Here is a 23965-nt window from a genome sequence, read left to right on the forward strand (position 1 = left end):
TCTTTCTTTCTTTCTTTCTTTCTTTCTTTCTTTCTTTCTTTCTTTCTTTCTTTCTTTCTTTCTTTCTCTTTCTTTCCCTCCCTTCTCCCTCTCTCCTTCCCTTCCTCTCTCCCTCTCTCTCTCTTTCTTTCTTTCTTTCTCTCTCTTTCTTTCTTCCTTCCTTTCCCTTCCCTTCTCTCTCTCTTTCTTTCTCTGTTGCTTTCTCTTTCTTTCCCTTTCTACATCCAATTTGTGCTGCTTATATGCACATGGATATGCAGCCATAGTGGACTGTGTTCAATTACACCCCTAAAGGAAATTGACTTCCTCTTCTAGCATCCATTACCTGTCAGTAGCTCCCTAGCTCCTTAGCTCAGGGTGGGGGCTTATGGTCTACTCCCTCCTCCATGCTGGAAAGTTGACAGGCTGGACATTATGCAGGCAGTAACACCTGCTAGAAAGCTCCTGAGTACACTGGTTTGTGTTATACCCAGAAGACATCCTGTCCCTTCTTGACCTCTGGCTCTAACAACCCTTTGGCCCTTTCTTCCACAATGTTCATGAGCCTTGGAAGAGAAGAGGTTTAATATAGATAGCCCATTCATGGTGGAGCACTCCTCAAACACTTTTCCCCTGCATTTGACCAATAGTGAGTTTCTGCATTAATATCTGTCTGCTACACAAAGAAGTCTCTTTGAAGAGAACTGAAAGCTGCACTCATCTGTGGTTATAGAGATGCACATGTAGAAGACAGTTTAATACTCTGTGCATTTAGTAAAGTAATCAAACCCGCTTTGGGTGGTGCCATTCCTCAGGTGGTAGTCCTAGGTTATATGAGAATAGATAAGCCAGAAAGCAGTCAGTCAGCAGCTTTCTTTCATGACTACTCCCTCTAGATTCCCACCTTGAGCTCCTGTCTTCTCTTAAGCTCAGTGATGAATTGTGTCCTAAACTTCCCCGTAACACTCACGTCACTGTTGCACTCATGGGTATATCTTGGCAGGCTGCTCATTATTGTAACTTACAGGGTTCACAGCAGGGTCAGACTGCTGATGACTCTTCTCCCCCAACAGCAGCCTACATGGCACCTCCTGAGTCAAAGAAAGCTAGCTAGCAGGGGGTTGTTTATGAAACAGCAGATTTCTTCATGGCCTTTACAAGCATCCTGAGAGTTGGCTGTCTCCTCCTCTATGTTTTACCTGCTATCCCCTTCCCCATCTAAACCTCCCTCCCCATTTTCCCCTTTCTCTCTTTGTATTACCTTAGCATGGAATCTTTCTTGGTTTTGATGTGAAAGATTATTAATACTTTGTTATCAACAATTTGTCTCCTTATTTATTTCTTCTTTAATGGATATAACATTTATTTACAGGTGCCATGTTCTACAGCCACATCACTTGAACATAATTATGCACTTTTAAAAATATATTTTGTGAGCCTAATAGGAACATGAAATTATAAACAGGCATTTGACCTGTGCCATTTCACCAGGGAAGCACAAAGGCAGTGTTCAAACAGTCATGTGTCCAGAGTTCCCTGTGCTGTGGTTAGTTGGTAGTACCATCCGTAAAAAACCTAGATAACTTACTTAGCTGCATAGCTAATATACAATGATCAAGCAGCACTGTTGATGCACACCTGCAGTCGCCTCTGTCCCACCCAGCCACTCACCCAGATGTAGCCCAAGTTAGGACCTGGGAGACCTTTTTAAAAAGGAAGACAGAAATGCCTTCTGACAGTCCTTGCCCAGAGATGTTCATAGTCTACTTGAAGGAAAATATAGGAGCAGACACTATACGCTCAGGTGGAGGTATCCACAAATCTAAAATTTGAAGTGCTGATACATTGCATTTAGGTGTCCTGATCTCATCAGTGTTAGCCTATGAGTGAGTGGTAACTAGAGTGCTTTCAGTGGTGGGCTGAGGAAAGAATTTCAGGCACACCAGCAGTTAAGGGTTACCTATGAAACAGCCATCCTAAAGAGAGTTTGAGGGCTTGAAGAGAACTGCAGGGGATCAGCAGGGGACAATGCTGCGCCAGTGAGGAAGACTGAGAGTATGAGAGCCATTGCCAAGTAGTCCTCACATGTTGAGTACTACAGACTGAAGGGTGTTCTCAGGTCTGACAAGTTGAGGGGAGAGAGAGAGAGAGAGAGAGAGAGAATATGAGTCTCCACCAGCCTAGAACTCACTATGTAGACCAGACTGGCCTTGAACTCATTGAGATCTGCTTGCCTGTGTCTCTCAAGTGTGGATTAAATGCATGTGCCACTATGCCCAGTTGGGAGTCATTTTTATTTCTTTGCTTTAGCAACAAGATTAAGTTTAGGGCAGGTGTAGTTGGGAAACAGAGCAATGGAGAGACAAAATGCGCTTTGTCTTCTCTGAGAAGTTTGCATGAAAGAAGTTTGCTCTAGATCACTTTAAAACTTAAGGTTTGGTAGTTTCTCCCGAGTTAGCTCTCTTGTCCTCATTGACTTCCCTTAGGACATCTTTTGATGGAGACAAGCTATGTGAGCTCTTGCAGATGCAGTACCTTCCATAGCTGATACTGAGGAGCAGTGATTACATTGCCAAAGCAGTTGAGGTAAAACAAACAAGCAAGCAAACAAACAAACAAAAAACTGTTTGATATGTCTCACTAACAGAACGTTACTCGGTATGTAAATTCCCAGTAAGAGCCCTCTTGTCTTTCTTTTAGGGACGAGAAGGTGCAGAGATTGAGCCTTGGGAAGATGCTGATTATCTTGTTTACAAAGTCACTGATAGATTCGGCTTTTTACAGTAAGTCAAAGCTGTCATTTTTCAGTTATAATCTTACTATGGCCATCCGTTATTAACTTTAGTAGATTTTCTTCTAAGATTCCAGGACTGCTCTAATATACTTTTTGGTTCCTAGTAGGTCACAGATTTGTCTGTAATAATAGAATAAATAGAAAAAAAATATTTAAATACTGTGGTTAAAATTGAGTTATATATAGTTAAGAATACAACAACCTTAATTTAAAAAAAAGAAAAGAAAAAAAAAGAATACAACCTTTATTACCTTTTGTGTTTTATAGAGAACAAGGCAAGTGCATAAATGAGTTGTATTAATAATTTAAGAGTTAAATGCACATGCATAACAGGTTATATTTTAAAAATAATTATAAAACATCGAGTTTTATATGGATGACTTTTTAAAATAACTAGCAATTAGAAAATGGGTGTTACACAATCTAAAAATGAGCAATGAAAAAAAAGGCCAAATGGATCTTCCTTATAGTTATAAATGTAATCATGCTGTTGCTTCTTGAAATTAACTCTATTTATCCCGTGTTAAGACTTGAGAGAGGGCTAGCCTACTAAAAAGTATCCAACAAACTGGTATCAGTCTTTTGTTTAGGTCCTAGTGTCATCTAAATTGTCTGTGTGTTGTGTTTTCCTAGCTTCTGGTCAATGAATGCTTTCATACTTCATCTAGAGAAAAGAATAAAATTACCTTATAGATTGTAAGTGTGTTGAGGCTTTGAAGAAAGCGAATGTGGGACTATTTAATTCCATGAAGCTCTTCTTATGCTTAGAGATCTGAAACTTTCTCCTGGATGGTTACAGTCTGAAGACTTTGAACTTCGTTAGAGGACAGAGCAGAGCTTATGGATTAAACCACTTTCTCAACTCCCTGCCTTTGCTATTTTTTATTTCTTCCTCCTTTCCTCCTCCTCTTCATCATCCTCCTCTTGTCTCATCCCTCCTCTTCATCTTCCCCCCTCTTCATCATCATCAGACATAGCCACAATTGTGATGGGACGCCATTGTACATTTGTGTTAGTCAGGTACAGATCTTGCATGTGAATTGAATTTTGAAGGACAGTTTGAGTATAAAGACTTTTTAAGCTCAGTAGGTCACAGATTTGTCTACACAATAGAATCAACTGAAAAAAAAAAAGATTTTCTGGATTCTGTACTAGATTTTGATTCAGAAGATGGCATGCAGCTCAATTCATTTTGACCATCCCATCTGTATAATAATGTGTTTTTAAGAATTATAGTGCATACTTTCCAGAGGTGTGTATTACCTATTTTTTTCTTGTCAGTTGAAACAAATTTTAAGTCTTACAAAAAAGTTATTGTCCAAGATCCTAACTTGTATTTGTCAGTTAAAAAGCTGTTGTTTGTTGTTGTTGTTTTGTTTTTAAAGTTTGAGCTGTGGTCCAGTTGACTGTAGTAGGGGAAAAGTCAGTTAATAACTTACCTTGATAGTATTAATAATCATAGTTAATAATCATTGAGTACTTCCTATATGCAGGCAGTGTTAAGCATTTAATCCTTCAAAAGATATTACTTTTTGTCCCACCTTGATCAAAAGAACACCTCTCCTATCTTGGCTATGTGTAGGTAGGTGCACTTTCTCTGGTTTTTACGTGGTGAACCTGTAATGCAAAAAGCTCAGGTAAGTTGCCATAAGTTTACTGACAGTGTCAGCTCCTAGGATGGGGTCTAGGATAGGTCTCACTTCAGAGTCATGTTCTGAATTGCTGTTACTGCCTTCTTTTGTTTTAATGAGAGAAATATAGGATATTTGAAATGCCTACAGAGGAGATTGGAATGGCTGTTTCTATCAACATACATGCTAAGATAGCAAAGATGACCATTTCTTTGAAAATGAAACTGATAGGTACCAGTTCTCATGAAGTCATAGTCACTTCTTAAAATCTGCTTTTGTTGGAGTCTCAAAACAGAAGCACAAATGAAAATAATGTGGCTTCATAGAATGAGTTTGGTAATGTGCCTTCTGTTTCCATTTTTTGGAATAGTTTGAAGAATATTAGAGTTAGCTCTTCTTTGAAGGTCTGGTAGAATTCTGTGCTGAAACCATCTGGCCCTGGGCTTTTTTTGGATGGAAGACATTTGATGACTGCTTCTATTTCCTTAGGGGATATAGGACTATTTGATTTATTTACCTGGTCTTACTTTGGTAAGTGGAATTGATCAAGAAAATTGTCCATTTCATTTACATTTTCAAATTTTGTGGCATATAGGCTTTTGAAGTAAGACCTAATGATTGTTTGTATTTCCTCAATGTCTGTTTTTATGTCTCCCTTTTCATTTCTGATTTTTTTTTTTTTAATTTGGATGGCATCTCTGCCTTTTAATCCATTTGTCTAAGGGTTTTTCTATCTTGTTGATTTTTCTCAAAGAACTAGCTCTTGTTTTCATTCCTCTGAAAGACTCCACCCAACCGGGAATTGAAGCAGATGCTGAGACTCATGGCCAAACTTTGGGCAGAGTGCAGGGAGTCTTATGGAAGAAGAGAGAGGTGGAGATAGAGGGACATGGAGGGGGGACAGGAGACCAACAAAGCTAAAAGATCTGAACCCAGGTGGTCCTGCAGAGACTGCTGCACCAACCAAGGACCATGCATGGAGAGGACCTAGACCCCTGCTCAGATGTGGCCAATTGGCAGCTCAGTCTCCATGTGGACCTCTGAGTAAGGGGAGCAGGGGATGCCTCTGTCATGAATTCAGTTGACTGCTCTTTGATCACTCGCTCCTGGTGATACAGCCTTGCTGGGCCACAGAAGAAGAGGATCCAGGCAGTCCTGATGAGACTTAACAAGCTATGGGCAGATGGAAATAATGGAGAATCCCCCTTTTAGCAGACTAGAGGAAGGGGATTGGAGGGGGGGCTTTAATCAGGATATAAAATGAATAAATTATGAAGGAAAAAAATAAAATTAATTAAATAAAATAAATTAAAATTAAAAAAGAATTTTAGAAACAAACAAAAAGAAAGAAAATAATGCAACAGAGAAGTGGATTCCAGTGTCATGCTAGGCTTTATTAACTGATTTTTGTTAAAAATGTCTACTCTTTCCTCAGTTTGTTGCTGGTTGCTTTTATTGCTTGCCAAAGTAGATGGGACTTATCATACTATTGGATAAAGTTTTTGGTGTAAGCATCTAGATATTACTTTTTGTCCCACCTTGATCAAAAGAGCACCTCTCTTATCTTTGCTATGTGTAAATTTTGATAGCTGCTGCAATTGTAATTAGATTTTAAATTCATTGTCAATACATACAATACAATAAAAAGAACAACCTTTTAGCCTTTTGGATATTGCTAAGTTCTTCTCTAGATACAGCATTAAAAACTTAAGTTCTTTGTTGAAATGTATAAAGAAATGGCAATAATTAACATGGTATAGAATTAACTTGGTTTGCTAACAGAGTTTACGATAAGTATAAAAGCTGTTGCCAAACTAGCCTGTGATGGAGTTACAGCTGCTGGAAAAGTTGGGCTTGCTTAAGTGGTTGGAGAACTTTAAATGTTTTAATCAAAACTAGCCACCACAGCTCTTTTGGACAAAATAATGCCTGGTATTTGGATAATGGTAAATAAAACTTATGGGTCACAAGTTTCTAATAGGAGAATTAAAAGGAAACTGTGCCAAAAATAGAGGCAATCAAATTAACACTATGCATCAGATATTCAAGTACTTACGCACGTTTGTATATTTATAAAATGTAGTGGAGTCAGTCTGTGGCTTCCCATGCCTTTATAGATCTGTATAGATCTGTAAGATGCAGAGTAAGTAAAGGTGCTCCTGTTTTCTAGATTATTTATTGTGATTAAAAGATTTGAGAACTTTTTACCAGTTTTATATGCAAATTTTAACTAGTTTGAATCTAAACTTGGATAAAATTTTCTTCAAAAACAAAAATGAACCATAATCAGTATTCTAAACTTAACTGATTTTAACATTTTAACAAGTAGGTTTCCAAGTGAATGTTTGACATTTAAAGAAATACTCTGAATTGTTGTTTCCCAACAATTCACAAACACATACTTAGCAGTGCATTTACAGCCTGATCCAGATGAAAACATGTCAGCTGAAGTCTTTGTCTTTCGTCTTATCCCAGCTGTTCTTACTTACTGCTAAAATGGAGGGACTGCTTGTCAGCTGAGTGTTGTCTCTGAAGAGCATGGGCCTGCAAATCCAATTAGGTTCTAAAGGGAAGGAGAGTTAGGAGTCATTTCTTACTAAGAGCCAGATAGTGTTTTTGCATTTGTGGACCATGTATCTTTGTCACAGTGACTCAGCTCTACTGGTATTGGGGGGGGGGGGGAACCCAGATGATATCTAAGTGAGTAAGAACAGCAGTGTTCAATTAAAACTTTATTTACTAAAATAGACACCAAACAGGATTTGACCCATGGGCCATGGTTTGCTGACCTGAAGGACTACTCATCTGTGTATTCCAGACTGTGTTTTTTCCCCCCTCTTGTGCTTGAAGGAGATTTAGTTAGTTAGATACAGATTATTGGAGCCAGTGTGGTCTTCATCCCAACATTTGGGAGGCAGAGTCAGGCAGCTCTCTGGTCTACAGAGTGAATTCCAAGACAGATAAATTTTTTTCTTGGTGGGGTTGGGGGGTAAAGAAAGAAAGAAAAGAAAAAGATACAGGTTATTAGCATATGCTGACCTGCCTTCTAGTCCACATCTGTTTGGCCGCACTCACTGAAAACCTTGACTCTTGACCATTGCACATGGAGATCCTAGTGAGGTGGCATTCTCTGTTCTCAGATAGCTGTGAGCCTTAGCATATGGCAGCACAGAGACTTGAGGAGGGCAAGGCCTGTGGAGATGAGTGTGCACACAGCAGGTTCTTTGGGGAAGTTTTAGGTGTAAGATAGAAGAGCACCCAGTCTTGCTCTGTCATCCATCTGTGAGGTCTGAAGACTATTCAGGCCTTAGAATTTCTGTGTTTCTGAGAACTGCATTCTTGGCCTCTATCTTTTTTCTGTGTACACTCCAGCAATAGCTGTCATTTAAATATGCTGGGTTATGTTGTAGTGGGCATTTTTGTGTTAGGCTAAGTGACTAAATAAAAATGTTTATTTTCATATCTATGAAAAGAGGGATTTGGGGTTTCTCTCAATTCTCTTTTGGGTCCACTTTTGTCAGTTCCATTGCTATGGCTAAATGGTTCATATAAGGACTCTTTAGAGAAGCAAAGAATGACAAAGAAAATGCTAGGCTCTTGAATAATAACATGTCATGTTCTTAAAAGTGCTGACACTTGATCTCAAGAGTAAACAGAAGCAAGAATATACACGTATTGTTGCCAAAACATTCATACTATTGAGAAAGCTGCCGAAATCAGTTTTGTTTATATGCAATACTTTATTACTGACAGTTAATAGAAGAGTCCCAGGATATTTTAACATTCGAAGTAATAGCATACATGAACCACAGAAATGGCTTTGTTCTTTTTTAATTAAAAAAAAAAAATACTATTAAAGTTTTAACAGCAAAGTTTTCTTTATTTTACAGATTAAAAATCGTATTTTCCTTTTAATTCACAAGTCCATTGAAAGCTAATATTTTCAGAAGCAGTTTATTTTATTTTTGTTTGGTTGGTTTTTCTTTTTTTAAGGTTTATTTATTTATCATTTATACAGTATTTCTGCCTGCATGCCAGAAGGGGCACCAGATCTCATTATAGATGGTTGTGAGCCACCATGTGGCTGCTGGGAATTGAACTCAGTACCTTTTGAAGAACTACCAGTGCTCTTAACCACTGAGCCATCTGTCCAGCCCCAAGGAGCATTTTAAAACTGGGCATTAAAAATACACATTACAACATTACTAAATTTCCAATTCAATCCCATAAAACACTGACAGCAGACTGCCTTTTCCTTGTGAATACTTAGGAGTGTAATAAGTACAGAAAAGAGCACCAGCCTTAAAAGCACTTTACCCTTTCTTAGACAACCAGGCTGGCCTTGGAAGCTGACAGCTGTTTCAGTCCTCACAGAATACTGATCTACTCCAAGGTCTGGCCAAAGGTCAACCCTAGATGTTTCTCAAGCCACCAAGCCTGATTTTTTCCTATTGCTATAGGTTTCTCGTTGGATCTTGGGACTTGCAGTTAGATGAGGCTGACTGGCCAGTGAGCCCCAGAATCTGTCTCTGCCTTCCCAGTGAGTGCCACCGTGCCTTTCTGTGTGTGTGCAGTTGCTAAGCATTGAACTCAGGAACTCAACTGAATCAGCTCTCCTGGTCTCCCAACTCTCATTTTACCTTTTTATTTCAAGACAGGGTCTAAGTTGTCCAGGCAGGCTTTGAACTCACCGATACCCAGGCAGTTGTTGAGTTTGATACTTTTCTTCTATTTAGTCTCTTAATTAGTTGGGATTTCAGTCCTCTTCCACCAGGTTTGGCTCCAGTTTTTTTTAATTTATGATAATTTTATACAGTAATTTTATTTTAGGCAATAGTTGTATCCAAGAGTGAAAGTGATGGTCTAGGGCACATGGTGTCAGAATGACGTAAGTGCCAAGGCCAAATCTAGCTTGGGTTTGTACAAGTTCTATGGATCTTAGTGTATCTGTCATTTGTGAGCATTATCACAATATCACACAGAGTCCAAGTCTCACAAGTAGTTGTGAGAAAGAGTATGTGATTCATAAACCCTAAAACATTTACTGTTTATTGTGGCGGGAGCTGCTTAACCTTGGTGTGTTCTCCAACAGAACTTTCTGCCATGCTAGAAATGTTCAATATGGCAGCCTCTGGCTACATGACTGTGTAGTCAGACTGTCGCTAATGAGACGGACTTTAAAGTGCTCACTAGGAGAATGACTACAATGTTTGAAGTTGAGGGATGTTGTGTTCATAGACAAGATATTTTCTGTTCAGTTAGGTGAAATGGAAGCATGAAACATGCATCTCTTGTAGTGACAGATATTTCATATGAAACATGCCTGTAGGATACAGTTGGTAAAAGTCTGCCCTGACTCAACCATTTCATGTGTATATGTTGTTATTCTCTGCAGTGAGGAGGAGCTCCCATGTCATAATGCAGCTGCGGACCGGGTAAGTGAGGTTCTTTGTTTATCCGTGGTTACCGATGAGTTGTCTTGAGAGGAATAGAATCTGCTTCTGTGATTTTTGAGTGCTGTATTATATGCTGCTGGCATTGTTAGCATATGATCATAATTGTATCACTCTTAAGAAGTAATTACAATAAGTGTGCAATGAGTTTAGGAGGGTTTATGAGATTTCCATCTTTCTTGAAAAGAAAGGAAAAGGTCAGCACTCTAAAATGCTCAGCCCCCACTTCAGGCTTTACAGACAAAACAACCTGTCTGTGGAAGGAATTTTTTCTTTTCCATTTATCCATCTACCTATCATCCATCCATCCATCCATATCGTGGATGTTTGTGTGTCATAAATGTTTTTTGTTTGGTTTATCTTTTTCTCTCTCATCTTTTGTTAGTTCTTTGAAAAGTCCACACTGCGTTTTGATCATTTCTTCCTCCCATCCTTCTTCCCTACCCACTCAGCTTTGTGTCCTTTTTGTTTTTAAACCCATCAAGTACCGTTTTTGCTGCCCTTGGATACTCTTGGATGTGTGGCCTTTACTGGAAGGTGGTCAGCCCTTAAAGAAAACTGTCTCCCTCTTCCAGCAGCTCTCAGCTACCAGTAGCTTCTTAGCCAGCAGCTGGGTGTGGCTTCTTGCCACCTCTTTTTCCATGCTGGGACTTTGTCTGCTTGACCTATAAAGATCTTATGCATGCTGTCACAACTGCTGTGAGCGCACGTGTACAACTGCCCTGCTGTGTTAGCACACAGTTTCTTTGTGATCCTTGGTGGAGAGGATGGTGGTATTGATATTCCATTTAGGGAACCATCTCCTGTTCTCTACACCTTGAACAGTTGTGACTCTCTGTGGTATTTACCTTCCGCTGTATAAAGAAACCTCTGATGAGGCTGGACAGCTACACTAATGTAAGGGAAGAGCATTTAGGAGTAAAGCATCCTAAGTGATCCTCATGTTCCTCTGGACAGTAAAGTACCACTTTAGACAGTAGCTCTGAGAAAGTAACTATCCATGAGAGTTTATCCAATTCCTCACAAATAATGACTGAAGCAGTTCAGGTACCTGCTTTAGCATTTAAGGACTTAAGTGACATAGAAGTCAGCTTTTCTCAAACATTTCTTCACTCCTCTTGGAAAGGAGCTGCTTCTATGTCCGGGTGTACATGAGAGGTAGGGATTGAAAGTTTCAATTTCTCAGAATCTCCTTACTCCTTCCATTTTGTTTTCCAAAATGAATTACAGAATGGAAATGAAGGTATTTTGTTTGTGTGTATTCTACTGGGGAAGGGGTCTGAGCTTCAGACAATGCAGGTGAAATTGCAATTATAATTAAAAAAAAATTCTAGGAAAATTTCTTAGAGCAAATTTTTCAGGAAATCAAAACTATAGCAAAACTTTAGGAGGTAAAGAGAATTGTTCTTTTGCATATATGAAGAACACCTCCTGTCAGTGAAAGGCCCCTGGGTTCTCTGGCAACATCATAGCCTAGGAGCTTTGACAGAGGACTTTTGACAGCTATGTCTAACAAAAGGGCGTCCTGCCCTGGAGTAGCTACTGCTTAGAATTCCAGGACTGAGGAGAACATCTTTTCTGTCTGTGACTAGAGGAAAGTCACTTGAGACCAGAGCTGGGAGATGGTTGGCCTAGGCGAACTGTATCAGGCTGTTTTAAGTGGATTTGTACCTGCCTATGACAGTCACTTCTTGTGCAGTGCTCTGACTTTACCAATCATCTGACCCTCTGATATCACCACAGGACTTCCTATCCTCTCCCCATCTTCCCCTTCAGCTCAAATGTTATTATAGCCATTACAGATCTCTACTTCATAGTAGTTTCACTTGTCCCTCCCCGCTTTCCTGCCTCATCCTCTTCTCTTCTCTCCTTAGGGCCATACTCCAGATTTTGAATTTTGATCTTTTCCTTGGCCTAGAAATACTGGTCCTCAGATCAGCCTGTAGACAAATGACCCCATCACAGTGAGCAGGAGCTCCTTCTTTTGGACTTCAGTCCATGTTTTCTGGGTTGTCTCTGACTCCTTTCAGACCCTCATCTCATCCCAGCCAATGCTGGGAGCTCTGCCTTCAGGGGTACTCGGACTTGTTGGCTGTCATCTCTACTTCTGTTCCCCTGTACTCTCTTCTTACCTCTTTCCTGGAAGTCCTTGTCCTTGTCTCTCAGTCTTACCTGTCCAACAAACAGTTAGAATGATCTTGTTAAAATAAGTTAAGAGCATGTCACTTTCTGATCAGAGCCTCACTGCATCTTCCCTGTCCCATCGCTGTAAACACGCTTGCTGAGAATAGTCCTCAAAGCATTGTGCAGTCTCCCTCTGCCCTTGTGCTACCTCCTTTCATTCAGCTATTAGTGTGAGGGTGGGCCAGAGTCCCTCGTCAGGGCTTTCCTACTGGCTTCTAACCTAAAATTGGGAACTTCTCCGCTCTGGTGTTAATTATCTTCTTATTTCTGTATTGTACACGACACCATTGTATGTTAGCTATTTTGAAGATTTTTTTATTTTGTCTTTCTCCCACTAGGTTGTTGTCTGTATGAGCCACACTCCACCTTCTTTCTAGCATCAGATCTATTGAATAAGCTGCTGGAGTGTCCCAAATTTGAAAGATTAGGGATGAAAGAATCAGATTTTTTTTTTTTTTTAAAACAAAGGCTAGGCTGATTTGGCAAAATAAAAATGTATTAATTTAGTATTGACTTCTCTCTCCAACTCCTCCTTCACTATTTGTAATTTTTTGGTTGAGAAAGCCTCCCTCAGACTCTTCAAGCCAGTAATTAGAAAAGTCATGAAGTGTGCCAGTAAAGAAGAAATGTAAGGCAGATTATCAGAAGGTACATGCTTGAAAATTAAGTTTGCTAATTTTTTATAAGATTGAGCTGTATCATAAGATTCTTACCCAGTGCAAGCATGCATATAATTAATTAATTAATTAATTAATTAATTAATTAATTTCCTGTTTAAAGTCTTAATATACTAGGGAATCATTAAAATTAATCTGTGTATGCCTTAATGATTTATTTAAAATGCTGAGTGTGGTGATTCACACCTTTAATCTCAGCACTTGAGAGGCAAAGGCAGATAGAACTTTATAGTTTGAGACCAGCCTAATCTTTATAGATAGAGCTTCAGGCTATCAGGGCTACACTGTGAAATCCTCTCAATCTTAAAAAAAAAAAAAAAAAAAAAAAAAACCATCAAAAAACAACTATTAAAATGAGAACCTATTTGTCTATTTACTTGTTAACCCATTACTGGGATAAGAGATGGTTCTGAGGTAGTTTCTTCCTCAGAGCTTTTTCACACATTTCACTTGTTTATGGCCTTCTTTAATATTTTTTCTGCATTTATTTGTTGTGAATATACCTTTGTATGTGTGCATGCTTGTATGTGTGTGTGTGTGTGTGTGTGTATGTGTGTGTGTGTGTGTGTATGGTATGTGTATTCACAGCACACACTTGCATATGTATGTGTGTATGGCATGTGTATTCACAGCACACATGTGGAAGTTGGTTCTCTCCTTGCAACAGATAGATACTGGGGATTGAAGTTGGGTTTGGCAACAGTTGGCTCAAACTCTACCTGTTAAGTTATTTCACCAGGTCCATGGTCCGATATATATCACATGTACATACATGCACTTAGACTCGTGCAAAGTAGTCTAAGTAGAAACTAGCATTCTATAGTATCTTCCTATACATAGTGGCCAAGCTCTATCATTTCTAGACAGGTAATAAAAGTTTTTCTGTAGTTTTTTCACTGAGTTAGATCAAGAGAAATGATTGCCTTGCTGAAGTTTACTCTCTCAAAGCACAGCCTCAGCTGTGCTTCTTGGTGCTTAGGAATATAGTGTCCTGATGTCTGTCTTGTCAAGTAATCATGCCTTCAGTTCTGGCTCTGCCCCTGAGTTATTTAGGAGGCCATCTCCATTTAAAATAGGGACAGTAATCCTCCCTCATAAAAGGATTAATGTGGTGTTTGAAAAATGATTTGGGTTCCCCCAAATAGGCACTTAAACCAATAAACAAACACACTCATTATATTTATCCTGTAGAGAACAATATTAATAATGGATTATGTTATTTCCTTAAGCTTATTGATGTTTTTAATAAGGAGGAAAGGTTACATAAAACTATGAATTTTCATAGATAAAGCTATGTAATGCAGTGCACTATTTTGCGTAATATATAAATTATGAGAACCTTTTGTTTTTATTTTATTATATTTATTTGTGTGTGTACACACGTTCATGTATACACATATGCCACATTTAGGTCAGAGGACAACTTACAGCAGTTGGTACTCTGCTTCCACCGTGTGAGTACTGACGATCAAGCTCCAGTTGTCAGGCTTCATGGTTTACCCTTGAGCTTTATCAGTCTCTTTTATTTCTTCTGAAAAGTACACCTTCCTTTTACAAGCCTCGAGTCTTAATAAGTGACCATACATTCCAAAGGTTTCCTCTACTTCTTATCCTCTCCTGACCTCTGCTGGTGAGATCTAGGCATGGGCGACTCCTAGTGACTTTACGTACTTGCCCTTACTGGATGACATGGGGTGGCGGGGAGCAAACTTTCTACTCCTCTCATCGTTAACATAGTATGGAGCACCTCAGATGTTTGAGTTCCTCCCCATAAGCAAGCAGTTCCTCCAGTGGACAGGCGTTACAGCTCCGTTCTCACCAGACTCCTCCCTTGCTAATGCAGATTGAGAGCCCAGATGATTTTAACCTGTGATGTACGAATCACAGGGTCACATGATGTGCTTGGGCTTGCTAGAGCAGCTCACAGAACTCAGATGCTGGGCTTACTACACCCATTTGCTAGAAACAGCCCTACCCAGGAGCACCAAATGGAGTGTGTATGCATGGAGGGAGGAGGGGAGGCACAGGGCCTCCATGCTCTCCTCGAGTGCGACCGCCTCCTTTGTGGTCGTTGTGTAAGCCTGAATTCAATCTTCAGCATCACCACACATGCGCTCTGCTCTCTCTTTCTCTTGCTTGCTCTTTCTCTCTCTCCTCTTGTGTATGCGCATGTGTGTGTGTGCACCTGACACACATACACATTCCAAAGTACCATTTGGGAGACACATAGAAAAGTTAGTGTATAGACTATGAAATGATAATGATTGAATTTGAAATTTATTGGATATAAGAATGGTTTAATGATTAAGGTGTTTTTTTTTTTGTTGTTGTTTTTTGTTTGTTTGTTTTTGTTCTTGAAGGGCTACATCCTTGGAAATACTTAGAAATGATGTGTTTAAATCTGTGATTTTTCTAATGGGTTAGCCAGAAAACCCCCCAAAGGAAATAAATAAAATCTGGCAAAAGATTAATACTTGTTAGATTTTCATGACACACGTAGAAACATATGATATAGCTTTGTTTTAGTTTTCATGTAAGTTTGAAATATTTTTAAATGAAAATTAAGAAAAGTAAGATATTTAAAGTAAAAAGTAAGCCAACAGAATCCATGTTGTATAGGCTCCTCATATCAGCAGTTCTGCTTTCTGTCACACTTTGGAAACTGTCAGCCAACATGATGGAATGACACTCTTTTCTTCAGTGTGCTATGTATGGGGATTGCTGTAATTTCTTCTGGCTGTTTCTCTATTACATTTTGAAGCTCCTACCTAAAGCAACAATTCATATTCATCCTCTCTGCCTCTCTACTTGGGAGCTACAGGATGCTATTAATTGTTTCACATTGCTGCCTGCCTGTCTTCCTTATAGAAAACTGTTAATGTATTGATGTAAACTGTCTCTTATACAACTGTTTTAGGTAATGAAATTAAAAGGTGATGATATGCTACGGTCCCTGTGGCCAAGGAGTTAATACTTTCCTCATGTGATTTGAGCACCTAGGCAGCTAGAGTACATGTGTTGAGTGCACAATAATTGTAGTAGTTCTCATTCTCTAGGATGGAGAACTGAGGTAAAGAAGAATCAAGTGATTTGCCCCAAGGAAAACTGGTAGGAAGAAGCAACTCTGACTAAGCCAGTGCCATTGAATACTGAGGGAATAGTTGAATTAGCTTGAACATGGAGGCATCTGAGAGAGGCTGCAGACACTGGACATTTAAACATAAATTATTGCCAGGTGAATGTATTAGTTGCTTTTCTCATTGCTTTCACAAAAGCAACTCAAAGAAAGGGTATAGTCCATCAAGGCAGGGAAGTCATGGTGGCAGGGGTGTGAAACATCAGGTCCTGTGGCATCCACAGGAAGCAGAGGTGAATCCTGGGCCTCAGGTCACTTTTATGTTGAGATTTAGACCCTAGCCAACCTCAGTTAACCCATTCTGGAAACTCCCTCCGAGTTATGCTCTCTATGTGATTGTACATCCTGTCAAGCTGACTGTAAGTATCAGCCATCACAGATGACAGGGAAGAGCACCACAAGCAGACAAATGGCAGCCCTTGGTCAGAGTCATGGAAATAGATTATGTGTTGGGAATAGCCAGCAATTCAGGACAGGAGATTTGACTTGAAACTGTCAAAATCTCAGGTAGAAATCCTGTTACACTGTTGTATTCTACTTTTATTTTGGTGTAAATGAATCTATGACTGACTGATGATCTGTAGCCTGTTTTTCTAGGGTACTTAAGTTTACAGTTGTCATACATGGTTTCAGTTATTTATTTAAAATACTTTGTAGAACAGTCAGCTTTAGTATATTTGGTAAGAAAATAGCTTTAAGCTATGAATTACTGACTAGTATAGAGAGGGTTACTTTGATGTGCATTCAAGTCTGGTATAGTTGAAATGATAGTATTGCAGAGTCAGAACGTAAGCTCAAGTAATATATAAGTTTAAAGTCCCACACTAGGAGATAAAAATATATGTATAAAAGATATACATATAATTTCTTATATGTGTAGAAGAAAGAAATTATGCTTAGTGGTTCTTAAAATAGCATGTATATGTCTAATTCTTTTAGGATGCATACCATTTAAATTAATCTAATCTATGACAAACATTAATATACGAAATGTATCTTAAGAAAAGGATAACTACTTCCTAAAGTGGTATATTGGTAATTCATAGTAGTGAGAGTGAAAGTTAGCAAGAGCCTCTGGGTCCCACAGGGCTGCTCTGTCTAAGTGTGTGAAGCTCTTGCCCTGGCTTTGATCACTTGGGTATTTTCCTATTGGTAGAGAAGGGGATTGTGCTTCAAGCAGTCAAAGGAGGGATGTAGAGTAAGAAAAACACAGCAAATGGCAACTTAGAGCAGTCTCTAGTTTTTCACAGTTTGGCCTTCTCTAAAGTCACATTTAGCAAAACATTAATTAGATTTCATTGCCCCACTGAGTTTTAAAATTAAATGTATTTCTAGAACCATGTGTATTATTTTATCACTAATAATATAATAAAGACTATGTTTAAGCCTTTTGAAAAACTGGGAACTAACGTTTTTTTTTCCTCACAAGTGATCAGCTTTTATTATAAAAACTCATAAAAAACATTAAAGAGTTAGAAAGTAATTACAGAATTTTATGAACATACCTAAAGGTAAATTCTATAAAAACATTCTCATTGGTAAGGATATTTTTCCTAAATTCAGGATTTTCCTTGGGGATTTATGCTTTCAGGTCTAAAATTATTGGTGGTGGGTGTGTGCCATCTGCCAACTACTGCCTGCTTGTTTGAGGCTGGATTGAGGCCAGTCAGTAAAGAGCCATGTTTTTCATCCAGGAAATATGATTGCCTGTGTTAGAAAGAATACAGGCTGGCAGCTGGAGACAAGAGGGGCGAGTGCAGAGCACAGGGAGAGCGCACCTGCCTGCTCTGAATGCCTGTGCTCTTCCTAGACTTGTCCCCTAAGCTCTTTGCCTCCTCACTGCAGACCTGCCTCAGAGGCTCAGGGAGCGTACATCCTAGAGTGTAAGATAAGCTTGCAGAGCTGTTGTCTTTCCTGGGTAGTTTTCTCTTTTCATTGTGTTTTATCACATATTTCTTACATTCCTAGGCCCAAATACTCAGGGAAAAAGTATTTCTCCCCCTGGAAACACAAAAAGAGAGGAACAAAGCATTTTCTGTGGGTAACTTGCCTCAGTGCTTAGCTCTGTCATGGATCTCAGTCTAGACATATAACACTCTTAACTCACCACAGCAGCCTTGTTTCTTCCTTCCTAAAACTATTTGGAATTTCTGTCAGCCCCCTAAAGTGCTGAATGGCATGAGAAACACATGTGTTCATCTGGCACCAGGTAAATTCCATAACAATCTTTAGGCTCCTTAAGTAGGCCTTTGACTGCTTTTTCATGGGACCTTGCCACTAGCCTTGTCTCATGTCAGTCCCAGCCACCTCATTGAGTCTGTCCACTTCAGCACACGAGGAACCTCAGGGTGACAACTGTGACTTATTTTTGTGTATTGTTTCTCTGCCATGAAGCTAGTTATGTATTAATCACATACTAAATTCAAAAACTAAATGGAACTCTTTTAAAAAAAAATCCAACTTAGCCATTCAAAACGGTAATATGCTAGAATTTACTAAAATTAGATAAAAGAGAATTGAAGGTTGTAGTTTTTTGTTGCTTTGCAAAATACTTCAGATTTTTCTTTTAAAGCGTTTTTTTTATTATACATAGGATTTTCGGTGATCGTCTTTAAAGTATTAGAAACTACAAATGAGCCTCCTCGCTGTCTTCTTACTCACATGAAGTGTTATGTATGATTCATAATGTCAGCTTTCCACTGCGGTTGATGCTAGTCTCAGCTTATCCAACTTAGAAACAAGTTAGCCAGGGCATTTCCTCTTTGCTGTAGTGTAACTTCAAAAAACAATTTCTTTGGTTTTGTTAGGTTGTGATTTATAAGTAAAGAAGCTTCAAAAAGTAACATTAGACTTGAATTTTATTTTAGCAAAAGCAACTGGAAATTGAAAGAACTCCCAAATGGCTGAAAATGCTGAAAGGATGGGAAAAATACAAGAATACTGAGAAGGTAATTTAAAATAATGTTATTTTCATCTGCGTATTTTCACTGTAAGAATTTTTCTTCAAATATTCCAATGTTTATATTCAATTTTTTTGAAATTTTAGTTTAATGAGGCATAATGTTTTATCTTAGAAATCTTCATGTTGGAAATAATAGAATCCCCAGTTGAGAGTGGTTTGCGCAGTCAGAGCTGTGCTGGGTGGTCCAGGGAGGGGTCCTCTGTGTCCCTGTGTCCTCTGCATCCACTCTGGCCTCCCTTTAGGATCAGAATCACTGCCTCACTGCCGCAGGCTTCACACCCACAATCATTTTGCTCAGGAAGAGAAAGGATTGGCTTCTGAAGGCTTTCCTGAAAGCAGGAGCAGTGTTCTTTCCAAAAGCTTCCAGAAATCCTCATTCTGGTGTGCACTGAGTTCACGCTAAGTTTTAAACCATGTAGAGGGTTGCAAGAGGGGAGCCAAACAAAAATTAAACTCAAGTCTTTTAAGATCACTCGCAGCCCTTGGCCGCTGAGGTGGCGCAAGATGCTTGTGCAAGCCTGGTGACCTGAGTTGGATCCCCAAAACCCACATAAATAAAGTTGTCCTCAGATGGCCATACTAATGCCATAGCATGCTTTTTCAAGTTTAATTTTTGCTTGAAAGGCCAACACTGTGCCAACAATTTTCCTTCAAGTCAGAGCCTCAGTGTATTTATTGTGAGAAAATGCCTGCCAGTTATGGCCCCAAATCTGAACAGCCGTAAAACTGTGGGGAGTTAGTTGTTCTTTCAAGTTTTATGGCTCTCTCTGAGATCAAGCAGTTGATGCAACTTGTCATTCAGACATCTACAGAAGTCACCGTTTTTTGAGGTCACCGTTGTATTTGAGTGGTATAAGCTCCAGGAGGGCTTCTGGTTTCATCAGTCACCATATGACTACAACCTGTGCCTAAGAGCTTAGAGTTAATTCAGTTAGTGTTTTCTGTGCTATCAGGAACGTTCCTCCATGAAACTGACCTGAGTAAAATGTACAGTGATACTATCATCCAGAGAGTGCTATTGCCGTGGTTTGTGCCGGTGGTAGCAGCTTCTTTCTCATCAGCACACATGTCATAGCGAAAAGGGAAAGTGACATTGTGTTCATGCTTTGAAAATGGGTTTGGAATTATGCTAGCTGACCCCTGACATCTCACATTCATGTGAGTAAACATTACACACTTAGCACAGGTAGTTCTACACATAGTTCCTCCATGTGTGGTCAGTGTTTTGGTGCTTATTTTTAAGGGATGGGGGCCTGGGGGTCTGATGGGCTAACACAGGGGAACTAGCACTACCCTAGGGTATAGACAATGCCAGTCAGTGCTAGCCGCCTATGCAAGGTTTTTAAAAGGGAGACACAATCCTATAGCAAAACATAGCTGAACTAACTTTAAAGTTTTAGTTTCTGTTTCCTAACTCTTTTTTAAATTTTAAAAATTACATTTATTTAGTGTGTGTGTATGTATGGGCACGTGTATGTTGCATGTGCATTTCGAAGTCAACTTTCAAGAGTTAGTTCTCTTCTACCATATGAGTGTGCTGGGTTTTGAACTTAGGTTGTCAGGCTTGGCCACAGCGCCTCTACCTGATGAGCCATCTCACTGACCAGTATTTCTTTACCCTTTTCCCACGAAATCACCCCTTCCATATATACACTTGTGTAAATACAAATTATTGTATGTCGAGCCTGGTACAGTGGCACACACCTGTCATTCCAACACTCAGGGAGACAGAGGCAGGTGGACCTTTGTGAGTTCGAGGCCAGCCTGGTCTACAAAGCAAGTCCAGGACAGCCAAAGCTACACAAAGAAACCCTGTCTTGAAAAAACAAAAAGAAAATAAATTATATGTCAACATAACAAGAAATCTGCAGAACATCAGTTCCTTAGGTTTTAATAGGTCTGACATAGAAGCAGCCTAGAATGTAAAGTAAAGCTACATAGAATATTCTGGTTTAAACTCTCGCCTGCCACTTAAGGACTGTAACATGGGACAACAGTACTGCCTATGTTTTAGAGTTGTTGTGAGGGTTAATAAGCTCCCTCAGTAAATAAACCACGGGAAGTACTGCTTATTTGCCCAGGAAATGTATTGGGAAAACCAGAGCTAAACAAAGTCAAGTAAGGTTCTTTATTATAGGACTCTTTAGCCTTTATTGAGAACTGTGTCCTGCCGTCAGAGGAAGCATAGTCACTGTGGAGATCTCTTGGTTATGGGATGTCTCATACAGATAATGTCATTGCTTTGTTCTTTGTGAGCATCCCACATATCCTTATTTTAAAATCACTCTTATATTTTATTTTACACCAAAGTAAGTTCATTTTGTGTTGTTGAGTCTTTGTTTTAGCATTGGGTTTAGAGCTCAAGATATTTTTAAAAGAAATCACTTCAAAGTGGGAAATTAGGTTTGGCTTCTATGCTCTTGTTTAGTAGCACACCGCCCTCACATTGGCTTACACCTGACAGCTTCTTCTCCTGTTGCTCAAGCAATGATGACAGGATAAATTTCTGAGCATTGCACCTACACTTTAGTGTCACATTCAGCCTAATAAGGTATCTGTAGAATTATATAGCTTTATGTTATTCTCCAGTACATATGTATCTGTTAAAGTAAGTCAATCTCTGTAAAGATGAGTACTTTTTTCTGTAAGGCTATTACTCTGACAGCAAATCTAGCTAATGCAGTTCCCATTAAGAAGTATTTTAGCAAAACTATTTCTTTGATGTATAATTTTAAAGCACTTCCCCTAACTATAGTGGTAGAATCGTTTGATGATATATATGGTCCAATTTGGTGTGAAAAAGAATGCACCTTCTAAAAGAATTACCATCTTCAATTCATACATTGTTTTAAATTGCACTGGTGTGAAAAGGTAACATTTTATTTTTGTTTCTTCGGAAGGGAGGGATGACTGTTTTCTCTTCATTCAGAGTCCCTGCTTACATAGTAATAATGCAGAGAGATTAAAAAAATGTCTTAATACAAACATGGTTCTGGTGGGGAATATTTGGAGTTTTAGAGAGCTGAACCTTTCATGAAAGCTTCCATGTTGGTCATGTTGCCTGTGTTCTCACAGTGACGGCTTCTCCCCAATGATAGGAGCTTTGTGTGTTTGCTTTTTTGTAGGTGTGAGATGCTTCCATCACAGGCATCACAGGGTTGTCATACAAAAAAGCTAATAATGCTGTGTTAATTGAAAGGTCAACAGATGGAAAATGTACTACTCTTTGGCCAATAAACTACTTTGATGTAACACCTAATGTTTTACAAAATTTCTAAAACTTATATAATAATTGACAAGTGAAAGGAAAAATGTGTAGCTATAGCAAGTCAGTTATGTAAGTGGTCAAAGCATGGGCACCCCTCAGCATCTGAGGGGTCTAGTTTCAGAGCCCTTGTGGATTTCACAGTCCACAGAATACACTGGTCCTTCATATCAGATGCTCAGTGTTTGTAAGTAACCAGTGCCCAGCATCTCGAGGCTAAGTGTTTATATGGTGTGACTATTTACTATGTAGTGTTGTGTAGACAGCAGTGACAAGAAAGAAGGTTGAGGCATTTGTGAAACAGTTGTTTGTTTTGTTTTTTTTTTTCCTGAATAATTTTGACCAGTGATTAAGTCTAGAGATACAGAACCATGACTCTGGATGGCCAAGTATATTTGAAAACTAATGAGCATAATTAAAATTCTTAGTTTAGAACACCATCATTATTTTTCTGTTATATGTTTAGTATTTGGTTAGATGCCAGAGATACCCCTTTTATATTCCTCTTAAGTCCAGTTATATTGTCATTGTTTTAATGTTATCTACTCTTGAATTTTAAAAACATTTTTCTGTCACTTTTCCATATAGTTTTAATAACTATCTGACAAAACAGTGTGCTGTGGTCATGAAAGGATGACCTTTGCTCTTCAGAAATGTAAAATCAATGAGGTGGTGGCAGTGCACACCTTTAATCCCAGCACTCAGGAGGCAGAAGCAGGTGGATCTCTGCGTTCAGGGCCAGCCTGCTCTACAGAGCGAGTTCCAGGGCTAAACAGAGAAACTCTGTGTGTTCGTCCACATGTCTGTGGGTTTGCTTGTAGGAGAGGGCAGCGGTTGACAGCAAGTATCATCCTCAGCCTCTCTACCTCAGTGCCAGTGTGTAATGGGGTGTTCCATGCGCGAGTGTCCACTTACATACTGCGAGATGAGATTAGGACTCTGCTGTTTTGCTCTATCACTCTCTCACTGAACCGGGAATTTGCCATTTCAGCGAGGCTGGCTGAACAGTGAGCTTCCACAGTCAGCCTCTTACCATACCCCTGCTGGGATTATAGGTATGCACAACCATGCCCAGCCTTTTTTTCTCATAGGTGCTAGAGATTTGAACTTTTGGTCCTCATGTCTGCACATCAAATGCTCTTACTCACAGAGCTACCTTCCATTGTCAAGGCAGCCTCAGATCAAGGGTTTTGTTTTCTTTCTTTCTTTTTTTTTTTTTCCTATGTCTTTTTTTTTTTTTTTTTTTATGATACTAGGATTTAAGCTAGGGCCTTCTGCATGCTAGACAAGCACTCATCACTGAGCTACAACCCCAGCCCTCACCTTATTTTTGTTACAGGCTCTCTACCACTGGCCTGGAGCTAATCAGTTTAGTTAGTGGTTAGCCAGCAAACCCTAGGGATTCTCCTGTCTTCGCTCCCCAGTGCTGAGATCATAGGCAGATAGTACTGCGCTGGGCTTTTACATAGAGCCTGAGAATCTGAACTCGGGTCAGATTTTATGTTGAACTCATATTTTATGCCGCAAGCACGTTACTTACTGGATCTCTCCCCACTTTTAAATAGTTGGTAACATTTTAGGCATATCACTGGGCAAGTTATTTATCTTCATGATTTGCTTTCCATCTATGTATAGTTGAATTGTCGGCATGTATATATGCCAACATGGCATATAGAGCACCTAGCTTCAAATGGTTTCCTGTGTATATAGAACATGCTTAGTGAGAGCTAAGGTTAGTTGGTACAATGGCTGAGGATATTGACAAGTCAGCCTTTCTTTTCTCGGTCATTTTAACATTTAGCTCTGGGAGAGCCTAGTGACCATTGGGTTCAACCAACCTTCCTTCCTTCCTTCCTTCCTTCCTTCCTTCCTTCCTTCCTTCCT

The 23965-nt window shown here is 39.3% G+C and overlaps 1 protein-coding gene across 3 annotated transcripts in view; it reads left to right on the plus strand.

Annotated features, from left to right (window-relative positions):
• Usp6nl (USP6 N-terminal like) overlaps positions 1-23965 on the plus strand; it is a 129727-nt gene that overhangs the window by 72208 nt on the left and 33554 nt on the right. For 2 of the 3 annotated variants that reach the window (XM_055593896.1, XM_055593897.1), the window contains exons 4-6: positions 2680-2762; positions 9800-9839; positions 18722-18802. In XM_055593896.1, coding sequence (XP_055449871.1) covers positions 2680-2762; positions 9800-9839; positions 18722-18802 — 204 coding nt within the window. Of the gene's footprint in view, positions 1-2679; positions 2763-9799; positions 9840-18721; positions 18803-23965 lie in introns of those variants that run through there. The other variant, XM_055593898.1, reaches the window with a different exon arrangement.

Source organism: Psammomys obesus, unplaced genomic scaffold (genome assembly GCF_907164565.1).
Source record: "Psammomys obesus unplaced genomic scaffold, mPsaObe1.curated_primary_1811, whole genome shotgun sequence".
Lineage (NCBI taxonomy): Eukaryota > Metazoa > Chordata > Mammalia > Rodentia > Muridae > Psammomys > Psammomys obesus.